The sequence below is a fragment of the Panthera onca genome, chromosome C2 (genome assembly GCF_046562875.1).
Source record: "Panthera onca isolate mPanOnc1 chromosome C2, mPanOnc1 haplotype 2, whole genome shotgun sequence".
Taxonomy (NCBI): domain Eukaryota; kingdom Metazoa; phylum Chordata; class Mammalia; order Carnivora; family Felidae; genus Panthera; species Panthera onca.
In genome coordinates, this window is record NC_138347.1 from 91,045,546 (window position 1) to 91,069,848 (window position 24,303).

Consider the following 24,303-nt stretch of genomic DNA (forward strand, 5'->3'; position numbering starts at 1 on the left):
ACTTCCCCATGCATAGGGGCTCAGGATATATAAGTTTAGAATGTCTGCTGTTGGACAAGCCTAATTTGAGAAAGAACATAGTTTAGGAATATACATGTTAATTTAGGATTAACACAAATTTATTATGAAAGTTACTAGATAGATATGGAGAAGGCTGTATGATACAGTGGAATAAATTTTTGGAATTTGAAAAGAATCTTGAGGATACTTTTTAAAAACACACCTTACTGTTGCAAGAAAACTAAAGTATTGTTTTCTTTATGATTAAAAAACATTAAATACTAAAATCAGCCCAATTCACATATATATTCCCCAACTTGCATAACTTGATTATGTCTTTAAAGTAAGTAATTTGGAATAGAAGTTTGAGAGGTTGGTTTAGCTATTACATTTGCCATCTTACTAAAAATTTGTCAATTTAAAAAGGTTCTTTCATCAATGGAATTTGTTCATTTGAATTAGTTCTTTTGAATATGGAATAAACATTCACACAACTAATTTGAGTATAGACAAGTATTCTAATTTGCAATGTGTATATCTTGATAAATTTTACACTAAAATTTTCCCACTTTTAAGACTTCTTATTTTTCAAATTAAAAAAGATGCTTGCTATTTTCTTTTGTATATTTTTGATATTTTCTTTATAGTCAATAGACATTTTATCTTTGTTATGAGTACTTAAATAAAAAAATGAAATAATAGAATTTGCCCTTAGATATTTAGGATTCTTTTTTCCCCAAAGCTGAGGCAGCAAACAAACTAGAATATCAAATTGTTTTATTTTCTTAGATAAAATTGTATAGATTTTTTCCCCTACATTTTCCCACTAAACTTCTTTTTTAAAAAAAAATCACAAAGTAAATAGAATATCTGAGAGTTTTACAATATTTTCATTATTTTTAATATGGCATCAATCCAATTATTGGTTGTTATATCCCATTAAAAATACAGTGCATTTGTGAAACAGAGACATATCAAAAGGTTTGAAACTTAAATATTCCAGTGGTATTCTAACAATGATCCACTGTATGCTAGATTTCATTTGAATAAAGGCTTCCTAAGGTAGTTTAGATAGATAGATAGGTTAATAGGTAGATGCAGAAGAGACAGAAAGATAGAGGTATAAGAATAGGAAGATTGAGGGGTACCTAGGTGGCTCAGTCAGTTAAATGTCCAACTTTAGCTCAGGTCATGATCCCATGGTTCGTGAATTCGAGCCCCACCTGGGGCTCCATGCTGACAGCTCAGAGCCTGGAGCCTGCTTCAAATTCTGTGTCTCCCTCTCTCACTGTCCCTTCCCAAATTGCTCTCTCTCTCTCTCTCTCTCAAAAATAAATAAACATTAAAAAAAAATAGGAGAATTGAGTAGAGGGAGGGAGGAAGAAAGGGAAAAAGAAAGGAAACCAATATTTTGAGGCCAATCTACAAACTGTAGAGCTAAGATATAATGCTAGAGTAGTAGACATTTAACATAACAGATTGTTTCCTAATTCCAGATAATTGCTAGAAAGTTAAAAAGAAAAAAAGTAATTGCATGCATCACTTGATCTTTTCTTGTCCAGTAATTGTCAACCTGTCTAAGGAGAAATACAATAACCAGGCAAACACAATTGTGGGTATATCATAGTCTATAGGTCTGGTAGCAGCAAGAGTAAGGTAGTTGCAGGTCATACATAATTCACTGTGATCTAATTCCCCCTCATTCTTACAGGTGATCTCAACAAATTAGCAGATGGTTGAGAGGCACATTCTTATCCTTGGTTTTGACAACTTTATTTTGTCAGTCAAAAAGAGACAGTGAGTGCACGAGAGCCAGAAGAACATATTAATTAATGTACATTTACCTCTCCCCATTCATATGAGCCAATATTGCCAAAAGCTGTTCCTCCCCATGAACAGAAAACAATTGTGCGGTCTGGTCTCCACCCTCTCTTAACTCTTAACATCAAGGCCTGGATAAAAGCTGTGATTATGGCAGTGCTGCTGGCCCATTCTTGTCCATAATAACTGTACGCAGTGTGATGGCGGCTGCCAACTACGATATACCGATCTGGAAACAGAAGAAAACAAGGGCCATTAACACAAAATATAAACCCTAACAATAAATTTAATGACATTTACATAATCCTATTGCACAACCGAGCAACAATTATGTAAAATTGTTCTAATAATTAAGACTACTTTAACATTTTTCACCCACTGTCTTGATTCACACATCTGTGTATATCAAAGCAGAGGCAGCTGCTGAACTCAATTATGATTCCAAAGCTTAGATCCATATTACTGTCCTTTACAACACGCATTTTAATTAATGAAGTATACAAATATGCCACAATGAAACCTTTATCTAACATTTTTCCAGAATCATAGTGGGAAGTGCCCTGTAAACGATGTGTGTATGCTCAGTAAATATTAATGAACTATTAATACATATGAGGGAATGCTTATCAGTAGCTATAAATATTAAATAATGTGGTAGTCATGTATGGATTTTGAAAAAATCCAAATGAAGTATTTAGGAAATTAATTATAGCTTCCAACTTATAGTTTTATCTCCTCTCTCTGAAGAAAAAAAAAATCAACATCAAAAGTCATCCAACTACTGTAAAAGTTTCCTTCCCTTCCCTTCCCTTCCCTTCCCTTCCCTTCCCTTCCCTTCCCTTCCCTTCCCTTCCCTTTCTTCTTTTTTAGAGAGAGACTCAGCACAAAAGGGGGGAAAGGACAGAGGGAGAAAGGGACAGAATCTTAAGCAGGCTGCATGCTCAGTGTGGAGTCAGATGAGGGCTTAAATCCCATGAAACTGGGATCATGACCTGAGTTGAAATCAAGAGTCAGACACTCAGCCAACTGAGCCACTCAGGCACACCTGTAAAAGTTATCTTTTCACATATTTCATATAATCATACAAAATCCATTAGATACAACATGAAAAAGATCTGCATGACACATAGATGGGGCCTGCTCAATATACGTTACAGACTATTGCCAATAATAAGGTAGAATAAAAGCATATCTCCAGAGTTTCCTCTGATTTTGTTACCATTGAATGCTATTGGTATAGAACTATATTTATTTCACTAAATAGTCCTATACTTTCATGTAAAAGGTTTCTTCACCGAGTGTTATTTTATTCAGAGATGTCCCACAGCTCAATGGTGCAGACTTTGAAGCCAGCCTCCTTGCGTTTGGATCCAGTCTATTCAATTTGCTAGTTATATGACCTTGGGAAGCTTATCTAAGCTCTTTATGCCTTAATTTATTCAGTATAAAATCAAAATACAAATGGTACATACATTATTCAGTTCCTTTGAGTTTTATTTTTTAATTTTTTTAAAAATATAATTTATTATCAAATTGGCTTCCATATAACACCCAGTGCTCATCCCAACAAGTGCCTTCTTCAATGCCCTTCACCCACTTTCCATTCTCCCCCACCCATCAACCCTCAGTTTGTTCTCTGTATTTAAAAATCTGGTATGGTTTGCCTCCCTCCCTCTCTGTTTGTAACGTTTTTTCCCCCTTCCCCTCCTCCATGGTTTTCTGTTAAGTTTCTCAAGATCTACATCTTGGAACATATGAGTGAAAACATATGGTATCAGTCTTTCTCTGACTGACTTATTTCACTCAGCATAATACCCTCCAGTTCCATCCACATTGCTACAAAAGGCCAGATTTCATTCTTTCTCATTGCCATGTAGAATTCCATTGTGTATATAAATCATATTTTTTTTATCCATTCATCAGTTGATGGACATTTAGGCTCTTTCCATAATTTGGCTATTGTTGAAAGTGCTGCTGTAAACATTGGGGTACATGTGCCCGTATGCATCAGCACTCCTGTATCCCTTGGGTAAATTCCTAGCAGTGCTATTGCTGGGTCATAGGGTAGTTCTATTTTTAATTTTTTGAGGAAACTCCACACTGTTTTCCAGAGTGGCTGCACCAATTTGCATTCCCACCAACAGTGAAAGAGGTTCCCATTTCTCCACATCCTCTCCAGCATCTATAGTCTCCTGATTTGTTCATATTAGCCACTCTGACCAGCGTGAGGTAGTATCTCAGTGTGGCTTTGATTTGTATTTCCCTGATGAGAAGTCACATTGAGCATCCGTTTCATGTGTCCCTTGGCTATCTGAATGTCTTCTTTGGAAAATTGTCTATTGATGTCTTCTGCCCATTTCTTCACTGGATTATTTGTTTTTTGGGTGTGGAATTTAGTGAGTTCTTTATAAATTTTGGATACTGGCCCTTTATCTAATATGTCATTTGCAAATATCTTTTCCCATTCTGTTGGTTGCCTTTTAGTTATGTTGATTGTTTACTTTGCAGGGCAGGAGCTTTTTATCTTGATGAGGTCCTAATAGTTCATCTTTGCTTTTAATTCCCTTGCCTTTGGAGATGTGTTGAGTAAGAAATTGCTGTGGGTGAGGTCAAAGAGGTTGTTGCCTGCTTTCTCCTTTAGGGGATGGTTTCCTGTTTCACATTCAGGTCCTTCATCCATTTTGAGTTTATTTTTTGTGAATGGTGTAAGAAAGTGTTCTAATTTCATTCTTCTGCATGTTGCTGTACAGTTCTCCCAGCACCATTTGTTAAAGAGACTGTGTTTTTTCCATTGGAAAAACTTTTTCCTGCTTTGTCAAAGATTAGTTGGCCATACTTTTGTGGGTCCAATTCTGGAGTCTCTATTCTATTCCATTGGTCTATGTGTCTGTTTTTGTACCAATACCATACTGTCTTGATGATTACTGCTTTGTAGTAGAGGCTAAAGTCTGGGATTGTGGTGCCTCCCACTTTGGTTTTCTTTTTCAATATTACTTTGGCTATTTGGGGTCTTTTGTGGTTCCATACAAATTTTAGGATTGTTCTAGCTTTGAGAAGAATGCTGGTGCAATTTTGATGGAGACTGCATTGAATATGTAGATTGCTTTGGGTAGTATTGACATTTTAAAAATATTTATTCTTCCAATCCATGAGCACAGAATGTTTTTCCATTTCTTTGTGTCTTCTTCAATTTCCTTCATAAGCTTTCTATAGTTTTCAGCATACAGATCTTTTACACCTTTGGTTAGGTTTATTCCCAGGTATTTTACAGTTCTTGGTGCAATTGTTAATGGATCAATTCTTTATTTCTCCTTCTGGTTCTTCATTATTGCTGTATAAAAATACAACCGATTTCTGTATGTTGATTTTGTACCCTGTGACTTTGCTGAATTCATGTATCAGTTCTAGCAGCCTTTGGGTGGAGTCTGTCAGATATTCCATGTAGAGTATTATGTTGTCTGTGAAAAGTGAAAGCTTGACTTCTTCTTTGCCAATTTTGATGCCTTTTATTTCATTTTGTTTTCTGATTGCTGATGCTAGGAATTCCAACACTATGTTAAACAACAATGGTGAGAGTAGAAGTCCCTGTTGTATTCCAGATCTCAGGGGAAAAGCTCTCAGTTTTTCCGCATGAGGATGATATTAGCTGTGGGCTTTTCATAAATGGCTTTTATGAAGTTTAAGGATATTCCTTCTATCCCAACATTCTTGGGGATTTTTATTAGAAAGGATGCTGTATTTTGTCAAATGCTTTTTCTGCATCGATTGACAGGATCATATAGTTCTTAGCCTTTCTTTTATTAATGTGATGTATCACATTGATTGATTTGCAAATATTGAACCAGCCCTGCAGCCCAAGAATGAATCCCACTTGATCATGGTGAATAATTCTTTTTATATGCTGTTGAATTCGATTTGCTAGTATCTTGGTGAGAATTTTTGCATCCATATTCATCAGAGATATTGGCCAGTAGTTCTCTTTTTTTGTTGGTTTCTGTCTGGTTTTTCTTCATACTTCACAGAATGAGTCTGGAAGTTTTCCTTCCATTTCTATTTTTTGGAACAGCTTGAGATGGATAGGTATTAACTCTGCTTTAAATGTCTGGTAGAATTCCCTAGGGAAGAGTCCAGTTCTTTTATTTGTTGGGAGATTTTTGATAACTGATTCAATTACTTCACTAGTTATGGGTCTGTTCAAATTTTCTATTTCTTCTGGTTTGAGTTTTAGTAGTATGTGGGTGTTTAGGAACTTGACCATTTCTTCCAGGTTTTCCAGTTTGTTGGCATATAATTTTTCATAATATTCCCTGATAATTGCTTGTGTTTCTGAGGGACTGGTTGTAATAAATCCATTTTCATTCATGATTTTATCTATTTGGGTCCTCTCTCTTTTCTTTTTGAGAAGCCTAGGTAAGGTTTATCAATTTTGTTTATTTTCTCAAAAAACCAACTCTTAGTTTCATTTATCCATTCTACTGTTTTGTTTTTGTTTCGTTTTGTTTTATTTTATTTTTGGATTCTCTATTGCTTATTTCTGCTTTGATCTTTATTATTTCTCTTCTTCTGCTGGTTTTGGGGTGTCTTTGCTGTTCTGCTTCTATTTCCTTTATGTGTGCTATTAGATTTTGTATTTGGGATTTTTCTTGTTTCTTGAGATAGGCCTGGATTGCAAATGTATTTTCTCTTAGGACTGCCTTTGCTGCATCCCAAAGGGTTTGGATTGTTGTGTTTTCATTTTCATTTGTTTCCATATAATTTTTAATTTCTTCTCTAATTGCCTGGTTGACCCATTCATTCTTTAGTACAGTGTTCTTTAACCTCCATGCTTTTGAAGGTTTTCCAGACTTTTTCCTGTGGTTGATTTCAAGTTTCATAGCATTGTGTTCTGAAAGTGTGCATGGTATGATCTCAATTCTTTGGTATTTATTGAGGGCTGTTTTGTGACCCAACATGTGATCTATCTTGGAGAATGTTCCATGTGCACTTGAGAAGAAAGTATATTCTGTTGCTTTAGGATGCAGAGTTCTGAATACATCTGTCACGGCCATCTGGTCCAATGTATCATTCAGGGACATTGTTTCTTACTGATTCTGTGTCTAGATGATCTGTCCATTGTTGTAAGTGGAGTATTAAAGTCCCCTGCAATTACCACATTCTTACCAATAAGATTGCTTTTGTTTGTGATTAATTGTTTTATATATTTGGGTGCTCTCAAATTCGGTGCATAGATATTTATGTTGTTAGCTCTTCCTGATGGATAGACCCTGTAATTATTATATAACGCCCTTCTTCATCTCTTGTGACAGCCTTTAATTTAAAGTCTAGTTTGTCTAAGTATGGCTACACCAGCTTTCTTTTTTTCTTTTAATTTTTTTAATGTTTATTTATTTTTGAAAGAGAGAGAGAGAGTGTGAGCAGAGGAAGGGCAGAGAGAGAGGGAGACACAGAATCTGAAGCAGGTTCCAGGCTCTGAGCTGTCAGCACAGAGCCTGATGTGGGGCTTGAACTCACGAACTGTGAGATCATGACCTGAGCCGAAGTCGGATGCTTCACCAGCTGAGCCACCCAGGTGGTCATACACCAACTTTCTTTTGACTTCCAGTAGCAGGATAGATAGTTCTCCATCCCCTCACTTTCAATCTGAAGGTGTCCTCAGGTCTAAAATGGGTCTCTTGTAGACAGCAAATAGATGTGTCTTGTTTTTTTATGCATTCTGATACCCTATGTGTTTTGATTGGAGTATATAGTCTATTTACATTTAGTGTTATTATTGAAAGATATGGGTTTAGAGCCATTGTGTTATCTGCAGGTTTCATGGTTGTAGTGATGTCTCTGGTCCTTTGTGGTCCTTGCAACATTTCTCTCACAGAGTCCCCCTTAGGATCTCTTGTAGGGCTGGTTTAGTGGTGATGAATTCCTTCAGTTTTTGTTTGTTTGGGAAAACTTTTATCTCTCCTTCTATTCTGAATGACAGGCTTGCTGGGTAAAGGATTCTTGGCTGCATATTTTTCCTGTTCATCACATTGAATATTTCCTACCATTCCTTTCTGGCCTGCCAAGTTTCAATACATAGGTCGGCTACTACCCTTATGTGTCTACTTTGTATGATAAAGCCCGTTTATCCTTAACTGCTTTCAGAATTCTCTCTTTATCCTGGTATTTTGCTAGTTTTCCTATGATATATCGTGCAGAAGATTGATTCAAGTTATGTCTAAAGGGAGTTCTCTGTGCCTCTTTGATTTCAATGTCTGTTTCCGTCCCCAGATTGGGGAAATTCTCAGCTATGATTGGTCAAATACACCTTCAGCCCCTTTCTCTCTCTTTTTCTGGAATTCCTATGATACAGATATTGTTCCATTTGTTATGGAACAATATGAATTGCATTACTTAGTTCTCTAATTCTCCTCTTGTGATCCTGGATTTCTTTAATCTCTTTCTTCTCAGCCTCCTCTTTTTCCATAATTTTATCTTCTAATTAACCTATTCTCCCCTCTGCCTCTTCAATCCTTGCTGTGGTCACCTGCATTTTATTTTGCACCTCATTTATAGCATTTTTAAACTCATCACGACTTTTTTTAAGTTCCTTGATCTCTGCAGCAATAGATTCTCTGCTATCTTCTATGTTTTTTTCAAGACCAGTGATTAATCTTGTGACTATTATTCTAAATTCTTGTTCAGTTATATTGCTTATATCTGTTTTGATCAATTCTTTAGCTGTCACTTCTCCCTGGAATTTTTTTTTGAGGAGAATTTCTGTTTGGTCATTTTGGCTAGTTTTCTGTCCCTTATGAGTTTTTTTTTTTTTAATGTTTTATTTATTATTGAGACAGAGAGAGACAGAGCGTGAGCAGGGGAGGGGCAGAGAGAGAAGGAAACACAGAATCTGAAGCAGGCTCCAGGCTCTGAGCTGTCAGCACAAAGCCCGACACGGGGCTTGAACTCACAAACCGCAAGATCATGACCTGAGCTGAAGGTGGATGCTTAACTAACTGAGCCACCGAGGCGCCCCTGCCTCATGAGTTTTAAAAGCTTGTTGTGTGCTCTCCATCTGCAAGCACTGCTATATTAAAGGGGCGACACACACTGTCCAGGGCCTGGCCCTTCAGGAGGTATTTTTTTTTTGGGAGAGTGTTACTTGCTTTCTGTTGTTGTGACTTTGGTTATTTTCCTAGTGATGTTTTGGGCTCTCCACCAAATGTGCTTTGATTTGTTCCTTGAAGTAGCCCTGGAAAGGAAAACAAACAGGAAACAAAAACATGCAAACACACAAACAAACAAAAAACAAACAAACAAAAAACAATCCAAAAGTAAAAAACCAGAAACACCCACTACAAGTAAAGAACAGGGTGGAGGTGATGCTGATGGAAGGGCACATACAAAGAGAAAAATGACAGGGGTGGGGAAAAAGAAGCAATAAACATTGACCAGGCAGAGAGACTAAAAGGCTTAATCCAGAGAGAGAGAAAGGAAATTAAGGAAGGGGGAAGGCGGAGAAGAAATTAAGATAAAGTTACCCAGACAGAGAAACTATATGGCTTGATTATTCCAGAGACAGAGAAAGGGAAGTAAAGAAGGAGGTATAGAACATGTATCAAGAGAATGGATTAAATATGTCTGTTTAGACAAACCAACAACCAGAGTAACCAGCCTAGAGGAGGGAAGAGATAAGAAGGAGAAAATGAAGGAAGAATATATCTAAATAACAAGAATTATCTGAGAATTAATCCAGGCAATGCAGCAGCACTGGTCTGGAGGAGTGGGTCCTCTGGTTCCTCAGCATCTATCCTGTCCCAGTAGATATGCAGTCACCCGGCACGGAGGGGCATGGTTTGGTGTAGATGAGTCCTGCCTTCACTGTGGGCCCTGCAGATCAATCCCTGAGGCTCCACCTTGGTGGTGGTGGGGAGAGAAATGGCAACCCCCCCTCCCCCACCCAGTCTCTTCTCCACAGACCCTGTGGAGCCATCCACACTGTGCTATGGGTGCAGACGAGGCGGTCTGTCTTGTTCCATTGACTCCCATGCCCTGGAGCTTGGCTGGGATTTAAACTCCTGCTCTGTGAGCCCTGGCACTGGGGAAGCACCTCTCTATGCCACCTGATATGTGGTCCTGGCTTGTTTTGTCCTCTCTCACAGTACTCCAAGGAGGGGACCACTTTCTCCTATTGTGGACTGAGCCCCTGACCCAGCTATTGAGTCCAGGACTGGTTTCCCTCCTCCCAGGTGCGAGAACAGGGCACCCGCCCCAGTCCAAAGAAAGCCCACAGTTAGAGATGGGATCCCTCTCCGTCCCCATCTGAGGTTTTTTCTCTTGTCCAGATACAGTCCTATGCTTACCCAGTTGCTATTTCTCTCCCTTTGTTTCTCCACAGAAGGGGATCCCTCCCCTTCATGCCTACACAGCCCGTTTTATCTGCCCCAGTTTGTAATCACCCACATATGGCCCACCATCCCAGTGTCTCCCTAGTAGATTCAGACTCTTTTCCTCCCAGACTCTTGGGGTTCAAAGTCCTTTGGCTTCAACCCATCTTTGTTTCAGAGATGCAGGAAGTATGGATCCCCCTACTTCTCTGCCTTGTTGGCCTCTCCTCCTAGTTGCTTTGAGTTTTAAATGAGTTACTATTTGCAAGGCACTTTTAACAGGGCCTATCACATAAGGACTGCCTATGTGTGGAATAAATGAATTATCCCTTTACTTCGTGGCAGCAAAAAGCTATTTGATGGGAAATCACTGTGTGAAGCTATTTTAGTTTTCTATACTGATTTTTGAACCAGCAACAAATTTGATCTGCCAATGTTTTATGAAAATTTAATTAATAGTATATATACAGTGGCTGTAAAGGTTGAAACTCAGGAAATGTATTTACTCATCTCCGAGATATGTGTGAAAGTTCTGCTTGGGATTATCTGTATTCTAGATAAACCATATGTAAAAGCCTTAATACTAATTGATGATTGTTTCTACTTTTCAGAGCCATTAAATAAGAAAATCATGTGAATGAGCACCTAATATTTTTGTGTAGGATTCAAATAAACAAAATTTGAGAAGCTTTACATATTATACACTGAAGAATACTACTAGTAAATTGATTTTAAGAAATTGATTTTTTCTATATTGAATTTCAATTAGGAAAGCTATTTTACCCTAAAGCTAATATAGTTTTGTACAATTTGGTTTTTCCATAAAAACTAGCAAATGCACCAATGATGACAAATATTTCTGGTGCTTCAGTTACAGATTCTGATGATGAAAACTGGTTGAAATAGTTCAAATGCAACAGTACCAATTTCCAAATCTATTTATACATTGTATTTAAAGACATTAAATCAGAGGTTGTTCGCAATTGCTACTGTAAGGAAATCAGAGAAAATATGTATCTTCCATAAATTTTATAGAAGTTGGCTGGCAGGAAACTTGGGGGTATGTAAAACTTGATTTCAGAATTTTCTGGGTTATCAATTATAGAGTCAATTTGACTAAAGTCGTGGCAAAAAATAATTCTCCAAGGAGAACTTGAGTAAATATCCCAACCAAATCAACAAAAGTGACACAAGTGTGCTAAATAGACCACTGCATTCTACCCTGCATACTAAGCACATCAGATAGCAGCATGTGGCTCAACCTCACAATTTGGAAGTGTTGTTATATTAATCTCTTAATTAATATATGTACCAGTATGTTTTACTTTTTTAGCCTGCATAACATCATCTGAAGATGCCATAAGCATCCCAAAGACAGGTGGAAAATAATTTAAAATTTTACCAGGTGATCATTTTCATAAGCATCTTCAAAATCTAAAGCCATGAGCCCTGGCATTAGGCAGAACTGTCAGTGGACCAAGGCTCATAGAAAATATAGTATAACACTGAAAGATCATATTTTGGAAATAAAAAACTTTTATTTTTTAAAAAAGACATCATTAAAACTAAAATATTTTCTTTCTAAAGTAGTCTTTTCTTGATAAAAGTGAAAATTCCAGTGGTGTTACAGAGAAGAGCAATAAAAAAACAAAATAACCCAAAAAAACTTTGGTTTTTTGTAGCTTTTCTTCATGAGGCACATGCCAATTTAATAAATCTAAACTCTGTTTTCTCATTTTGGGTTTTTTCCCCTTACACTTCCTACTTTGATTTATTTTTGAAGAGAATAAGAAAGAGAATGAAGACCTACTTCTTCATTTCATATTGACTTACTCTTATAGTGGCGTGTGTGAACTAGTTACATCTAAAGTAGGTCATTTAATTATGCTATTACATTGTTATAGAGAATTTTCTTGTGATGGTTCATATAAAGTATAGATTATAAATAGATTATAAATATAGATATAAATACTTAGCCCTACTTACCTGGAGATGTCAAGCCCTTTAAATATCCAACAACATTAGTAACTGTTTTGAATTTGGAAACTGTCTGAATTTGCATGCTGACAATTCTCTGATCTGAAAAAAAAAATTAAGATATTTATTCTCCTATAATGTGTTATTTTTTCTTAAAAAGTCAAATTAATCTAATATCATTACAAACAATTGGATTTTTCTAGATAACAAAAGTTACACTTTTTGACAAATATCTTCTCCATATTTTGTGTAGAACTTATTTTAGGTACTAGTTGTACAATGATGACTAAGTTACAATTGCTGGCCTCACAGAACTTCAGAGCTTTAAATAGACAATTCTAAACTTCACATTCAGAGCTACAGTGAGGTTCAACATGAGAGCACACAGAAGACCTCAGGGAGATGTGGAAAACTCCTATTTAAAAAAAATATGTATTGGATAAAGATATTTCCAAAAAAATTTACGTACTTTTCTAGCTTCAGAAAAAGAACACGTAGAAGATAATTTAACCTTTACTGTATGACTCACTATTACATTATCCCATTGAAAACTAAAGTATTACAAAAATTAAAAGAATAGATTTCTAAAGCTATACATATTTCCACATATTTCAGTCTTCATTTTCATCTGTGTTGTTTTGTTTCTCACCTCCATTCTAAATTGCCACATATTGCTTTGCCTTTTTTGAGTTCTTGCATCTATGCTTGATATTCAAACATTTTGACAACAAATAAGGCAAAGACACCAATCAGGAGATACATTAGTCACAGTCCTAAAGCTGTCTTTGAAGACCTTTAGGGGTAACATATATTAATCCTGTATCTGATGGATCCCAAGAAGTCTGGAGGTAAGGGAGTTTCTAAGAGAGGTTCAAAGGTAGCCAGGAGGTTCTGTTGGGGGGCGGGGTGACTATTAGAAAGTAGCTAATGCAAAGTGGCAGGTCTATACTGACAGACCTTCCAATATCACTTTTTTCTGCTAGATGAAAATTGTTACAATAAATAAGTTTCTTCCTTCCTTGAATGTACCCTTTCTAACAACTTAAATGGGAAATCAGTATACTGGATTTGTTAATAGTATAACTAAAACAAAAGTAGAGATGCCCTGAGAGAATGCCTGAGCATCCCATATATGAGAAAAGGAAATCTGCTTAGAGCCCAAGTATTGTGGTTTTAATTCAGGTGCTATGCAGTTTTGTTTGTTTTAAATTAATATAATTTGTTTCCTACAGCAGTTTCAGATTTACAGAAAAATCGATCAGAAAGTACAAAGTTCCCAAATATCCAGTGTCTTTCCCCTGACCCTATTATTAACATCTTTCATTAGTGTGATATATTCATTACCTTTGATGACCAATATTAATACATAATTATTAACTAAAATTCATAGTTTACATTAGGGTTCACCCTTTGTGTTATAAATACTATGTGTATTGAAAATGCATAACGCCATGTATCCAATACTACAGTATCATACAGAATAGTTTGTCCTAACAATTTCCTGTGCTCTACCTTTTCATCCTTCCTCTACCCCCTCCTTATTGAACCCCTGGCAACCATTGATCTTTTAAATTTCTCCATACTGTTGTTTATTTCCAGAACATCATACAGTTGGACTCATATGTTTGTTTTTAATGCTCTGTTCTACATTTGTTCCAAATAGTCCAATTAAGTAAACTTTATTATTATTATATGTTAAACGTTTATTTATTTTGAGAGAGAGAGAGAGAGAGAGAGAGAGAGAGCAGAGGTGAGGGGCAGAGAGAGAGAGAGGCAGAGAGAGAATCCCAAGCAGGCTCCATGCTGTCAGCACTGAGTCCAACACAGGGCTCAATCTCAGGAACAATGAGATTATGACCTAAAATCAAGAATTGAGCCATCCACATGTGCCCAGAGAAGTGAACTTTACATAAGAGAGTCATTACTTTTTGTTTTAAAAAAAATCTTTCCAATCTATTTCTTTAGCAACTTCTTACTACACCCATAGCCAGAAGCAAGGGAAACAAAAGCAAAAATGAACTATTGGGACTTCATCAAGGTAAGGAGCTTCTGCACAGTGAAGGCAATAATCAACAAAACTAAAAGGCAGCCTATGGAATGGAAGACAATATTTGAAAATGAAATATGTGATAAAGGGTTAATACCCAAAATCCATAAAGAACTTACCAAACTCAACACCCAAAAAACAAATAACCCAATTAAGAATGGGCAGAAGACATGAATACACACTTTTCCAAAGAAAACATACAGATGGCTAAAAGACACATGAAAAGATGCTCAATATCACTCATCATCAGGGAAATACAAATCAAAATCACAATGAGATACCACCCCAGCCCTGTCAGAATGGCTAAAATTAACACCTAAGGAAATAACAGATGTTGGTGAGGATGTGGAGAAAGGGGAATCCTCTTGCACTGTTAGCAGGAATGTAAACTGGTGCAGTAACTCTAGAAAACTGTATGGAGGTTTCTCAAAAAATTAAAAATAGAATTACTCTATGACCTAGCAATTGCACTACTAGGAATTTATCCAAAGGATATAAGATTGCTGATTCGAAGGGGCACATGTACCCCAATGTTTATAGCAGTGCTATGAACAATTGCCAAATTTTGGAAAGAGCCCAAATATCCATCAACTGATGAATGGATTAAGGAAACTCCACAACAGAATACTACTCAGCCATGAAAAAGAATGAAAGCTTGCCATTTGCAAAAATGTGCATGGAACTGGAGAATATTATGCTAAGCAAAATAAGTCAAAGAAAGACAGACATCACATGATTTTACTCATATGTGGAGTTTGAGAAACTTAACAGATGATCATAGGGGAAGGGAAGGAAAAATAAGAAAAAACAGAGAGGGAGGCAAACCATAAGAGACTCAAATACAGAGAACAAACTTAGAGTCGATGGGGGTGGAGGGGTGGGGGAGATGGGGAAAATGGGCGATGGGCATTAAGGAGGGCACTTGTTGGGATGAGCACTGGGTGTTATATGTAAGTTATGAATCATTGGATTCTACTCTTGAGGCCAAGACTACACTGTATGTTAACTAAATTGAGGAATAAATAAATACATATATGTAAATTAAAAATTAAAAAAAGATGTTTGCTATACCTTCCTCAAAAATTCTCTTTCAGATGAAAAAATATCACTTCTCTTCCTACTTTGCTAAGAGATTTTATCACAAGCAGATGTTAAATCATCTTTTGAGATAATTGTAAGCCTTTTCACTTTACAATATTAAAAAATGCATATATTCCTGGAATAAGCTCTACTTGGTCACGATATGTTTTCTGTAATTGGTCACTAATATTTTTAGGATATTTCAATAAATATTTATAAGTTATTGGTTGACAATTTTACATACCTTTTGTCCTTATCTGATTTTGATATCTGGATTATACAACCTCACAAATATTTAGAGATATTTGCTTCTTTTTCTAGATTTTCTAAGAGTTTATATGTAGCATGAGGATTTTCCATTTTACAAAGGAGTGCTAGGATTCATACATACACTGATCCTCATATTTTGTGTGAGGGATGGGGAAAGAGGGTACATTCTCAATGTATATTTTCATTTCACTTAATATTTTCAAATAAATAATAATGGTTATAAATACATTATGATTTTTAACATTTTTATTTCTTCTAATTCACTTGGATTTAGTTGTTCATTCTATTCTTGTGCTTCCAAAAAAAAAGCACTGCCATACATCTGTTATTTTGTCCTCTTTTCTGTCCTTAACTCACTTATGTTTCTTATTTTTCCTTTATCAGTTTTGCTAGAAGTAGCTAATATATTAGTATTTTCAAAGAACGAGTTTTGGGATTTGTAGATCCTCATTTTATATTTTTTCAACTTCAATATTAAGTTCTATGTTGACTATTACCTTTGTTCAATTCTACCTGGATGTATTTAAGGCTATAGATTTTCTGTATAGATGTTGTACATTAATTTTGATACAGTCTTATTATCTTACATTCTAAATTTTAAAATTTCTCTTATCATTCTTTTCATAATATACATATTAGTTCAAATAATTTTTTAAATATCCAAATATAAGGTGTGTGTTACAGTTTTAATACTGATATCTAACTTAAATGTGGGCAGAAAACAAGCTTTATATGCTACTGGTATTTTGATGTTATGTGAGAATTGTTTTGTGACCCTTAGGGTATTGCATCTGATAAATACAGAATATACATTTTAATAAAATGTTCAATATAAAAATGGGCCTTTCTTGTTAATGACTGCAGCATTTCCTATACATGTCAAATAGATCAAACTGGAAAACTGTGTAGCTATAGCCTTATAGAATTGTTGTATATATTTTCTGTTAATGATTGAGACATCTTAAAGTTTCTGATATGATTTGTTTTTATTAATTATCCTGGTAATACTATCAAATTATTGCATATTTTTAGCCCAGTTAGTTTCATGCATTCATGCATTTGGAGTTGCTGTATCTTTTGGATTTCTATACAGAATACATAGAACAATTATTCTTTACATCTTCTCTATCCCAAGTTTTTTCTAAAGTCTTCCTTCCCATTCCCCTCTGATATTAATATAATTACTCTATCTTTCTTTTGCTTAGTATTTCTCCAATACATATTTTCCCAGCATTGCATTTGCTTTTGCCAGGCATCCCAGGGGCATCTCTGGCTGGGGGACAATCTGTATGCAAATTTCTTGGCTTGGAGTTTCTGTACTACAATAGTAGTGAAAATTCTGAGCTAGAGTTTTTGATTTCCAAAAACAGATTTTTTTTTTCATCCGGAGCTCAGATGAAGAAAGCTTTCCTCCAACAGTATGTGAATTCCTTTCTAGTCTTTCTACTACCATCCCACAGTCCTGCATTTATATAGGGATGCCAGTTAAAACCCCTTGCTCCCTATAGGCATACAACCACGTCTTCTGTCCTTGTGTGAATGCTATATTCCCACTCTAACTTATCAGAACTTCCCAATACTAGGCAACCGTAGCGTAAACTCTTTTGTTTATCTGATTTTACATTCCATCTTTATCTTTTTATCTTCCATCTTTAAATATTTTATCCTGCCTTCTGCACATCCTGAAGTCTAAGATTCCTATTTAGAAGAAACACAGCGGTCTGAGAAAGTGAAGACAATCTTTTGCTCTGAGAAGAATGCTGTACTTGCACTGGATCCTTCTAACCAAGAGCAAGACCTTCTTATGTATCACTGAGCAAGGACCAGACCAAAATAATGATATGTAATACAGCAAAAATCACCTTTTCATCAATTATTTGCATCCCCATACATGATACCGATCCTAATACATACTGTTTTATAATACTCCATGTCCATGTCTGAAAACAAATATGCATAGAGTCTGCTTCCCTTCACTGGAAGCAGCACCATGATCCCACTTTCAATTTTAACAATGAATGTCAGCAAAACTTTGGATAAACTCTTATGATGCATCTACTGCTGTTGGCATTACTAGTTTAAACAACTCATTGGTAAGGCAATATTACTCTTCATAACAATAAAGATAGCAATCTTGCAAGTTGGAATTTATTTTATAAGAATAATTGAACTCTTCCCAGTATAATCTATAATAGCAATTACAGAAAACAACATAAATATCCCAAATAAGGAGATGACTTAGAAAATTATGACAAAATGTGCCTGTTAAAATGTAAAAATAATATGTAGAATCATGGATATGCTATAATGAAAACAATAGAATATCCAAGAGATATAGAAAATGACTGAACTTAGGTAAAAATGTGTGTGTTTACAGGCAAAATATTTAAGAAGATAGATTAATAAATGAAACAAAATTTGGGTTAGGAAGGCCTCCCCAGGTCTGCTGGGGTGAAATACTGTTGTTAAAGAGCTTGAACAAATCTGAACCCTTGAACATTTATTCTTTTACTCCAACTCCCAAGGGGTGATGGGACTTACAACCTAAGGAGACCATCTCCTATTGCTCTGCTTTATAACACCAAATCCCTGAAAACTGAGGCTGCCTGGGGAACTGGCAGAAAATGAAAGAGGTTTAGAATAGTTCCATATTATCTGAAGACATATTGACTCTCATTATGGAAGCCCAAAAAGATATACATTGGAGTCTCACTTGAGCTCTGTCTTCCCATAAGTCATTAGAAGGGTAGCTAATACCTCCAGAGTAACATAAACCCCCAGCCTAAAATATCTAGATATCCGGTTGTGAGGTCCACAGCCACACAAAAGAAACTTAACACAATGAACACATACACTACCCAAAGTAAACATATTGCAACACACAATACATGAATTTAAAAATAAGTTTTATAATTAAACACAAAACATAAGGTGATGCATTAGCAATAAGAAATAACCAGAAAACATTTTTAAAAAGACATAACAGGTAAGGAAATAGAAAAATTGAAAGAAATATGACAATAGATAGGATGAGTAGAGATAATAAGTAATAGATAGCTATAACTGAAATTGAATTTGAGAGCTATATCAGTTTGAGCAATTTTCCAGAAACAACAAGAAAAGGGTAGAGAGAAAATATGAAATTACAATTAAAATTCATGGTGGACAGTAATAGGAGTTCTAAAAAGGATACTAGAAAAAGAAGAAGAAGAAATGGAAGAGAGAAAATATTTAAAGAAAAAATATTTTTCCAGAAAAAAAGGAAAAACACATTATATATTTTATACAGTAAAGTGTAAAAGCATGAAAGACATACAGAAAAAATTTTAAAGTTCCCAGAGTGAAAAGCAGGTAACTCACAAAAAAAAGAAAGAAAGAATCAGATTGATATCAAGCTTTTCAAAAACAATATACCAAAAGCCCATAAATTAATGTTGTTAAAGAAATTTTAAAAATAGCAAGAGAAACTTTGAACCTAGAATGTTTGGTAACAGGAAAGTGAGGGCAACTAAGGTGTCCATCCCTGGAGTAACGGACATATCAAGTGTAGTAAAGCTACTCTTTTCAATATCATATAGCACCTAGAAGCAATGTGGTAAATGTACCTAGGACAGCATGGATAGATATTAACCACAGAGTGATACATGAAAAAAAAATAAATAAGAGAATTAAAAAAACTATATTGCTCAATAATATTATACAATTAAATGTTTATATATTCAAGAACTAAGTATACTTTCTTGTTTTCTCCTTCACTTCCTTTCTATTCCTGAATGATTCAGTCCTAAGGCCATTAGGTGAAGTTGGCCAAGGTTATCACCTCTGACAGTGGCAGTAGAAGATGATGGCACTGTGGCCCTGAGCAAGGGGTTGGAGATCATGTGAGTTAAGGAAAGCATCTAAATGGGTTGGGGTGGTCCATCACGGGGTGTCAGGGCCCAGTGTGTGTGTGTGTGTGTGTGTGTGTGTGTGTGTGTGTGTATGTGTGTGTGTGAGAGAGAGAGAGAGAGAGAGAGAGAGAAAGAGAGAGAGAGAGAGAGCACCTGGAAATGGGGAGGAATGCAACTGTCAGAGGGAATACTGCAATAAGAGAAATCAATGCTGCAGACTGAAAAGGGCATCCCCGTTTAAGAACTGAACAACACACAGTGTTAGGGGCTGAAAAGGGAAAGGAAGTTAACTGCATTGGGAGTGGGGGACAGGCATAGCATTTGATATAGGGTGAATAGTCCATATGGGGCTGTGCCTGGCTTGATTGTCAGAGCCATTATGGAGTGAGAAAGGCATTATTTTTTTTTAGTGTTTATTTCTTTATTTTGAGAGAGAGTGCATGCATGAACAAAGGAGGGGCAGAGAGAGAGAGGGAAAGACAGAATCCCAAGCAGGCTTCACACTGTCAACACGGAACCTGATGATGATGTGGGGTCCAATCCCATGAACCATGAGATCATGACCTGAGTGGAAATCAAGAGAAAGGCGCTCAACTGACTGAGCCATCCAGGCACCCCGAGAAAGGCATTCTTATGGAGGAAATAGTAAGGACATCAGTTGGTTATACACAACAGAACTAATTAACCCATGTAATATTTAAGATAATGAGAAGCAGATTTCTCACTATGAATTGATTTGCAAACATGGAAGGAGAAAAAACTAGGTCTTGATATGTCCTTTTGGTTTTCTAGATATATATACACAGATATAAAAATAAATTTAGATCTAATCTATTTGAACATATATATTCATACATATTTATGTTAAAGTATATTTCCCTAGTTTTGTTTACTAAGAGGTACTGAAGAAAAATAACACTCCAATAGCAACGTGCCCATCTAGAATCCACATCTTGTTTTCCAGATAATATTCTCTACTCAAAGGAACTAGGACTCTGGAGAAATGGCTGATAACAGTGTTGGGGCTAGGAAGTAAAAAATGATTTGGTAGATCAAATTTTTGCTGTGTAAAAAAACTAAGGAAATTCTCAAAAAAAAAAATAATGAGATTATGCCAACAGAGAGAAGCCTAGGTTGAAGGTGCTATCTTGGGCTGAACTGGGACAACTTGAGCATCAAAATAAACACAGTACTGAATTATAACCCACTGAATAAATTAGGGATATAAATCCATTTATATATAGGTACTATATATACATACACTACATATATAAATTGGTACTATATATATATACACACACACACACTATATAGTATTTGATACTATATATATATACATAAAAATGCTGATACTATTGATACTATATCTATAAATAAACACACAAATAGGAAAAAGAAAGCTCTTCTTTACAGTAGAATGTCAATTAATAAAAGTAGAGGGATGATGAACTTGGAAGGCCACCACCATTGGTATTATCTTTGTAATGACTAATTGGGAAACAAGCATGACTTCAAGTGAATATTAATTGCAAAGAGAAAATTAAAAAAAATAGTAATTTCAATGAGGAGTCCTCACAGACACTTCCTTGATCAAATCATCAAAGTTAGCATTACCAATGATGGGACAGACTGATACCAGCAACGGGAAAAACAGTTTCACTCTGTAATATTGCTGCCAAATGTGCAGAGGCTTCAATTATTCAGGAGAAAACATCAGATAAACCCAGACTTGGGGAACATTCTGCAGATACTGGCATATAAGCTTCAAAGGTGGTAAAGCAATGAAAGCCAAGCAATGACTGAGACTGTTCCAGGTCGAAGGAAACGGGAAACTTGATAACTCACAACACATAACCCTAGTTTAGATCTATTTGATATTTAGGACATTACCGAAACAACTGGCAAATCTGTATGGGGCTTTTGGAGTGCCTGGTAGTAATGTATCAATGTTTCATTCCTGATTGTGATGGTTGTGCTGTTTGTGTAGGAGAATACCACTGTGGGAGAATTCAGATGTGATGGTTCAGCATGTCTGAGGATTTTTCTTGGGTATTTGAGGGAAAAAATATTGTTTATACCATTCTTGAAACTCTTCTGTAAGTTTGCATTTATTGCAAGATTGAAAAATACTTTTGAAATTAGAAAATCCTGGATAACATTTAGGTGCACTTTATTGTTTAAAAATCAATGCGTGTGTAAGTATGTATGTATTGCTACTTTAAGATAACATTTCCAGCTCACATTTGCCAAATGTTTTCTGTCTTTCATGCTTCAAAGTTTGATAGCAGCTTTAAATTTGATGTGTGAAGTTCAAAAGATTTCAAGATGACAAAAATGTGTTCCACTCAGAGAGCATTTGTATTCAAATAGGGTGAGGAGAGTCAGAGCTGAGACATAAAAGTAGTTGCCTCTCTCTAGTCCTTAATTTCATCATGTGCAGAGAAAAAAAAAATATCTGCTACAGAAATTATTTTCCAGTAATAATTCTGTCTCGCATTTTTGTTGCTAAGACTCAACTAGTTCTGAATCTTTTTCAACACAGCTAATTAAGTTCTTCTCCACCTGCACTGTGAGTAAGCATGCCCCTTACTTACAAATCCCAAGCTCATTTGCAGAGAATTGAGGACTAAAAACTGCATCTAACTCTGAGTCCTAATTCCAATAAATAAGGTTTTATTGGTTTCTTAACCATAGTTCTTCCTAGGATTCCTAATTTTAACGATTTTCTCATTCTATGTACCTGACTCTCTTTTTAGCTACCTGACTCTAGAAAAGAACTTCTAGGATGTGAATTATTTCCTTCCTTTAATTTTTGTAAACATTTATTTATTTATTTGAGAGACAGAGACAGAGTGCGAGTGGGAGAGGGGCAGAGAGAAAGGGAGACACAGAATCTGAAGCAGGCTCCAGGCTCTGAGCTGTCAGTACAGAGCTCTTTGAGGGCCTGGAACCCATGAACTGTGAGATCATGACCTGAGCCATATTTAGATGCTTAACCTACTGAACCATCCGGCGCCTGTTTTCTTTATTTTTCAATTTCCCTTCACCCTAGGGGCTGGAATATACTTTAGAATCACACTTTTGATGATTGGGACTTTATAAACTGCTAGCATCTTTCCTAAATGCCAACTGCTTCCCTAAATATCTGATCATAAACTGCTTCTGGATTCTAAGCCATCACAGCTTTTATTTTTCCATGTGAGGGCTCCATTTTTCTAGGTGAGATCTCCATATTGCCAAATGTTTTTTCTGAACCAATATATTGATTGACATCATATGCTCTAGATCAAGGGTCTTATTCAAAATACTTATCAACTGATATGCCATAAATGCTGACCAATCAGAATGCACTGGCAGCAAATAATTGAAATGCCCACACCAATGGATACAAACTGATATCATCAGACCTGCACCAGATATTATGTTCTTCTTGTCACATTATAATTTTCTTAGGAGCTCCATTTCAGTCTATCCTTCAGGGAACATCATTTCACACAACAGTTCTACACAAGAATTTATACAAGTTCTAATTCTAAGACCCAACTAGGTCCACTATGTTGCATCGCACCTGATGTGATATGTCTAACCATATTCTGGATATTGACAATAACACCAGCTAAAAAAAAATGTCGGGGCGCCTGGATGGCTCAGTCGGTTAAGAGTCCGACTCTTGGTTTCTGCTCAGGTCATGATCTCACAGTATGTGACTTCGAGCCCCGCGACGGGCTCTGTGCTGACAGCACAGAGCCTGCTTGGGATTGTCTCTCTCTCCCTCTCTCTGCCCCTCCCCCAATCACTCTCTCTGTCTCTCTCTCAAAAATAAATAAATAAAACTTAAAAAAAATGTCCTCTAAGAATGTTATCCACGGGGGCAGCTCGGTGGCTTAGTTGGTTAAGCATCCAATTTCAGCTCAGGTCATGATCTCACAGTCCTTGAGCTCAGAGCCTGGAGCCTGCTTCAGATTCTGTGTGTGTCTCTCTCTCTGCCCCTTTCCTGCTGGCACTCTGTCTCTCAAAAATAAATAAACATTTAAAAAATTTTTAATTAAAAAAAAGAATTTTATCCAATAATTACACCAATGAGTTTTCTAATAGAAACCTTAATAATTAATTTCAAGTTTATTGAAAATAAAAAGGACAGAGGAACTAGTTTTTTAAATTTGTATTTAAATGTTACTTAGTTAACATAGTGCAATACTGGTTTTAGGAGTACAACTCAGTGATTCATCACTTACATATAACACCCAGTGCTCATCACAACAAGTCAACAAGTGTCTTTTCTTTTTTTTTTAATTTTGAGAGAGAGAGAGAGAGAGAGAGAGAGAGAGAGAGAGAGAGAGAGGGAGAAAATCCTAAGTAGGTACCACATTTAGTGCAGAGCCAGACACAGGGCTTGATCCCACAACCCTGGGATGATAACCTGAGCCAAAATTAAAAGTTGGATTTTTAAAAATTAATTAATTTATTTTGAGTGACAGAGATAGAGACAGAATAGAGGGAGAGAGAGAGAGAATCCCAGGCAGGCTCCACACTATCAGCGCTGAGCCCTACACAGGGCTTGAACTCACGAACTGTGAGATTGCGAACTGAGCCAAAATCAAGAGTCTTAACTAACTGAGACACCCAGGTGCCCCTCTATTTTTAGTGTTTTGAGAAACCTCCATATTGTTCTCCAGAGTGGCTGCACCAGTTTGCATTCCTGCCAATAGTGCAAAGGGGTTCCCCTTTCTCCACATCCTCACCAACATCTTTTGTTTCTTGTGTTGCTAATTTTAGCCATTCTGACAGGGGTGAGGTGGTATCTCATTGTGGTTTTGATTTGTATTTCCCTGATGATGAATGATATTGAGCATCTTTT

The 24,303-nt window shown here is 36.1% G+C and overlaps 1 protein-coding gene across 10 annotated transcripts in view; it reads right to left on the bottom strand.

Moving 5' to 3' along the window:
- NAALADL2 (N-acetylated alpha-linked acidic dipeptidase like 2) overlaps window positions 1–24,303 on the bottom strand; it is a 1,341,335-nt gene that overhangs the window by 320,827 nt on the left and 996,205 nt on the right. For all 10 annotated transcript variants that reach the window (XM_078432146.1, XM_078432147.1, XM_078432148.1 and 7 more), the window contains 2 exons: window positions 12,168–12,260; window positions 1,845–2,050 (listed from right to left, as the gene is read on the bottom strand). In XM_078432146.1, coding sequence (XP_078288272.1) covers window positions 1,845–2,050; window positions 12,168–12,260 — 299 coding nt within the window. The remainder of the gene's footprint in view (window positions 1–1,844; window positions 2,051–12,167; window positions 12,261–24,303) is intronic.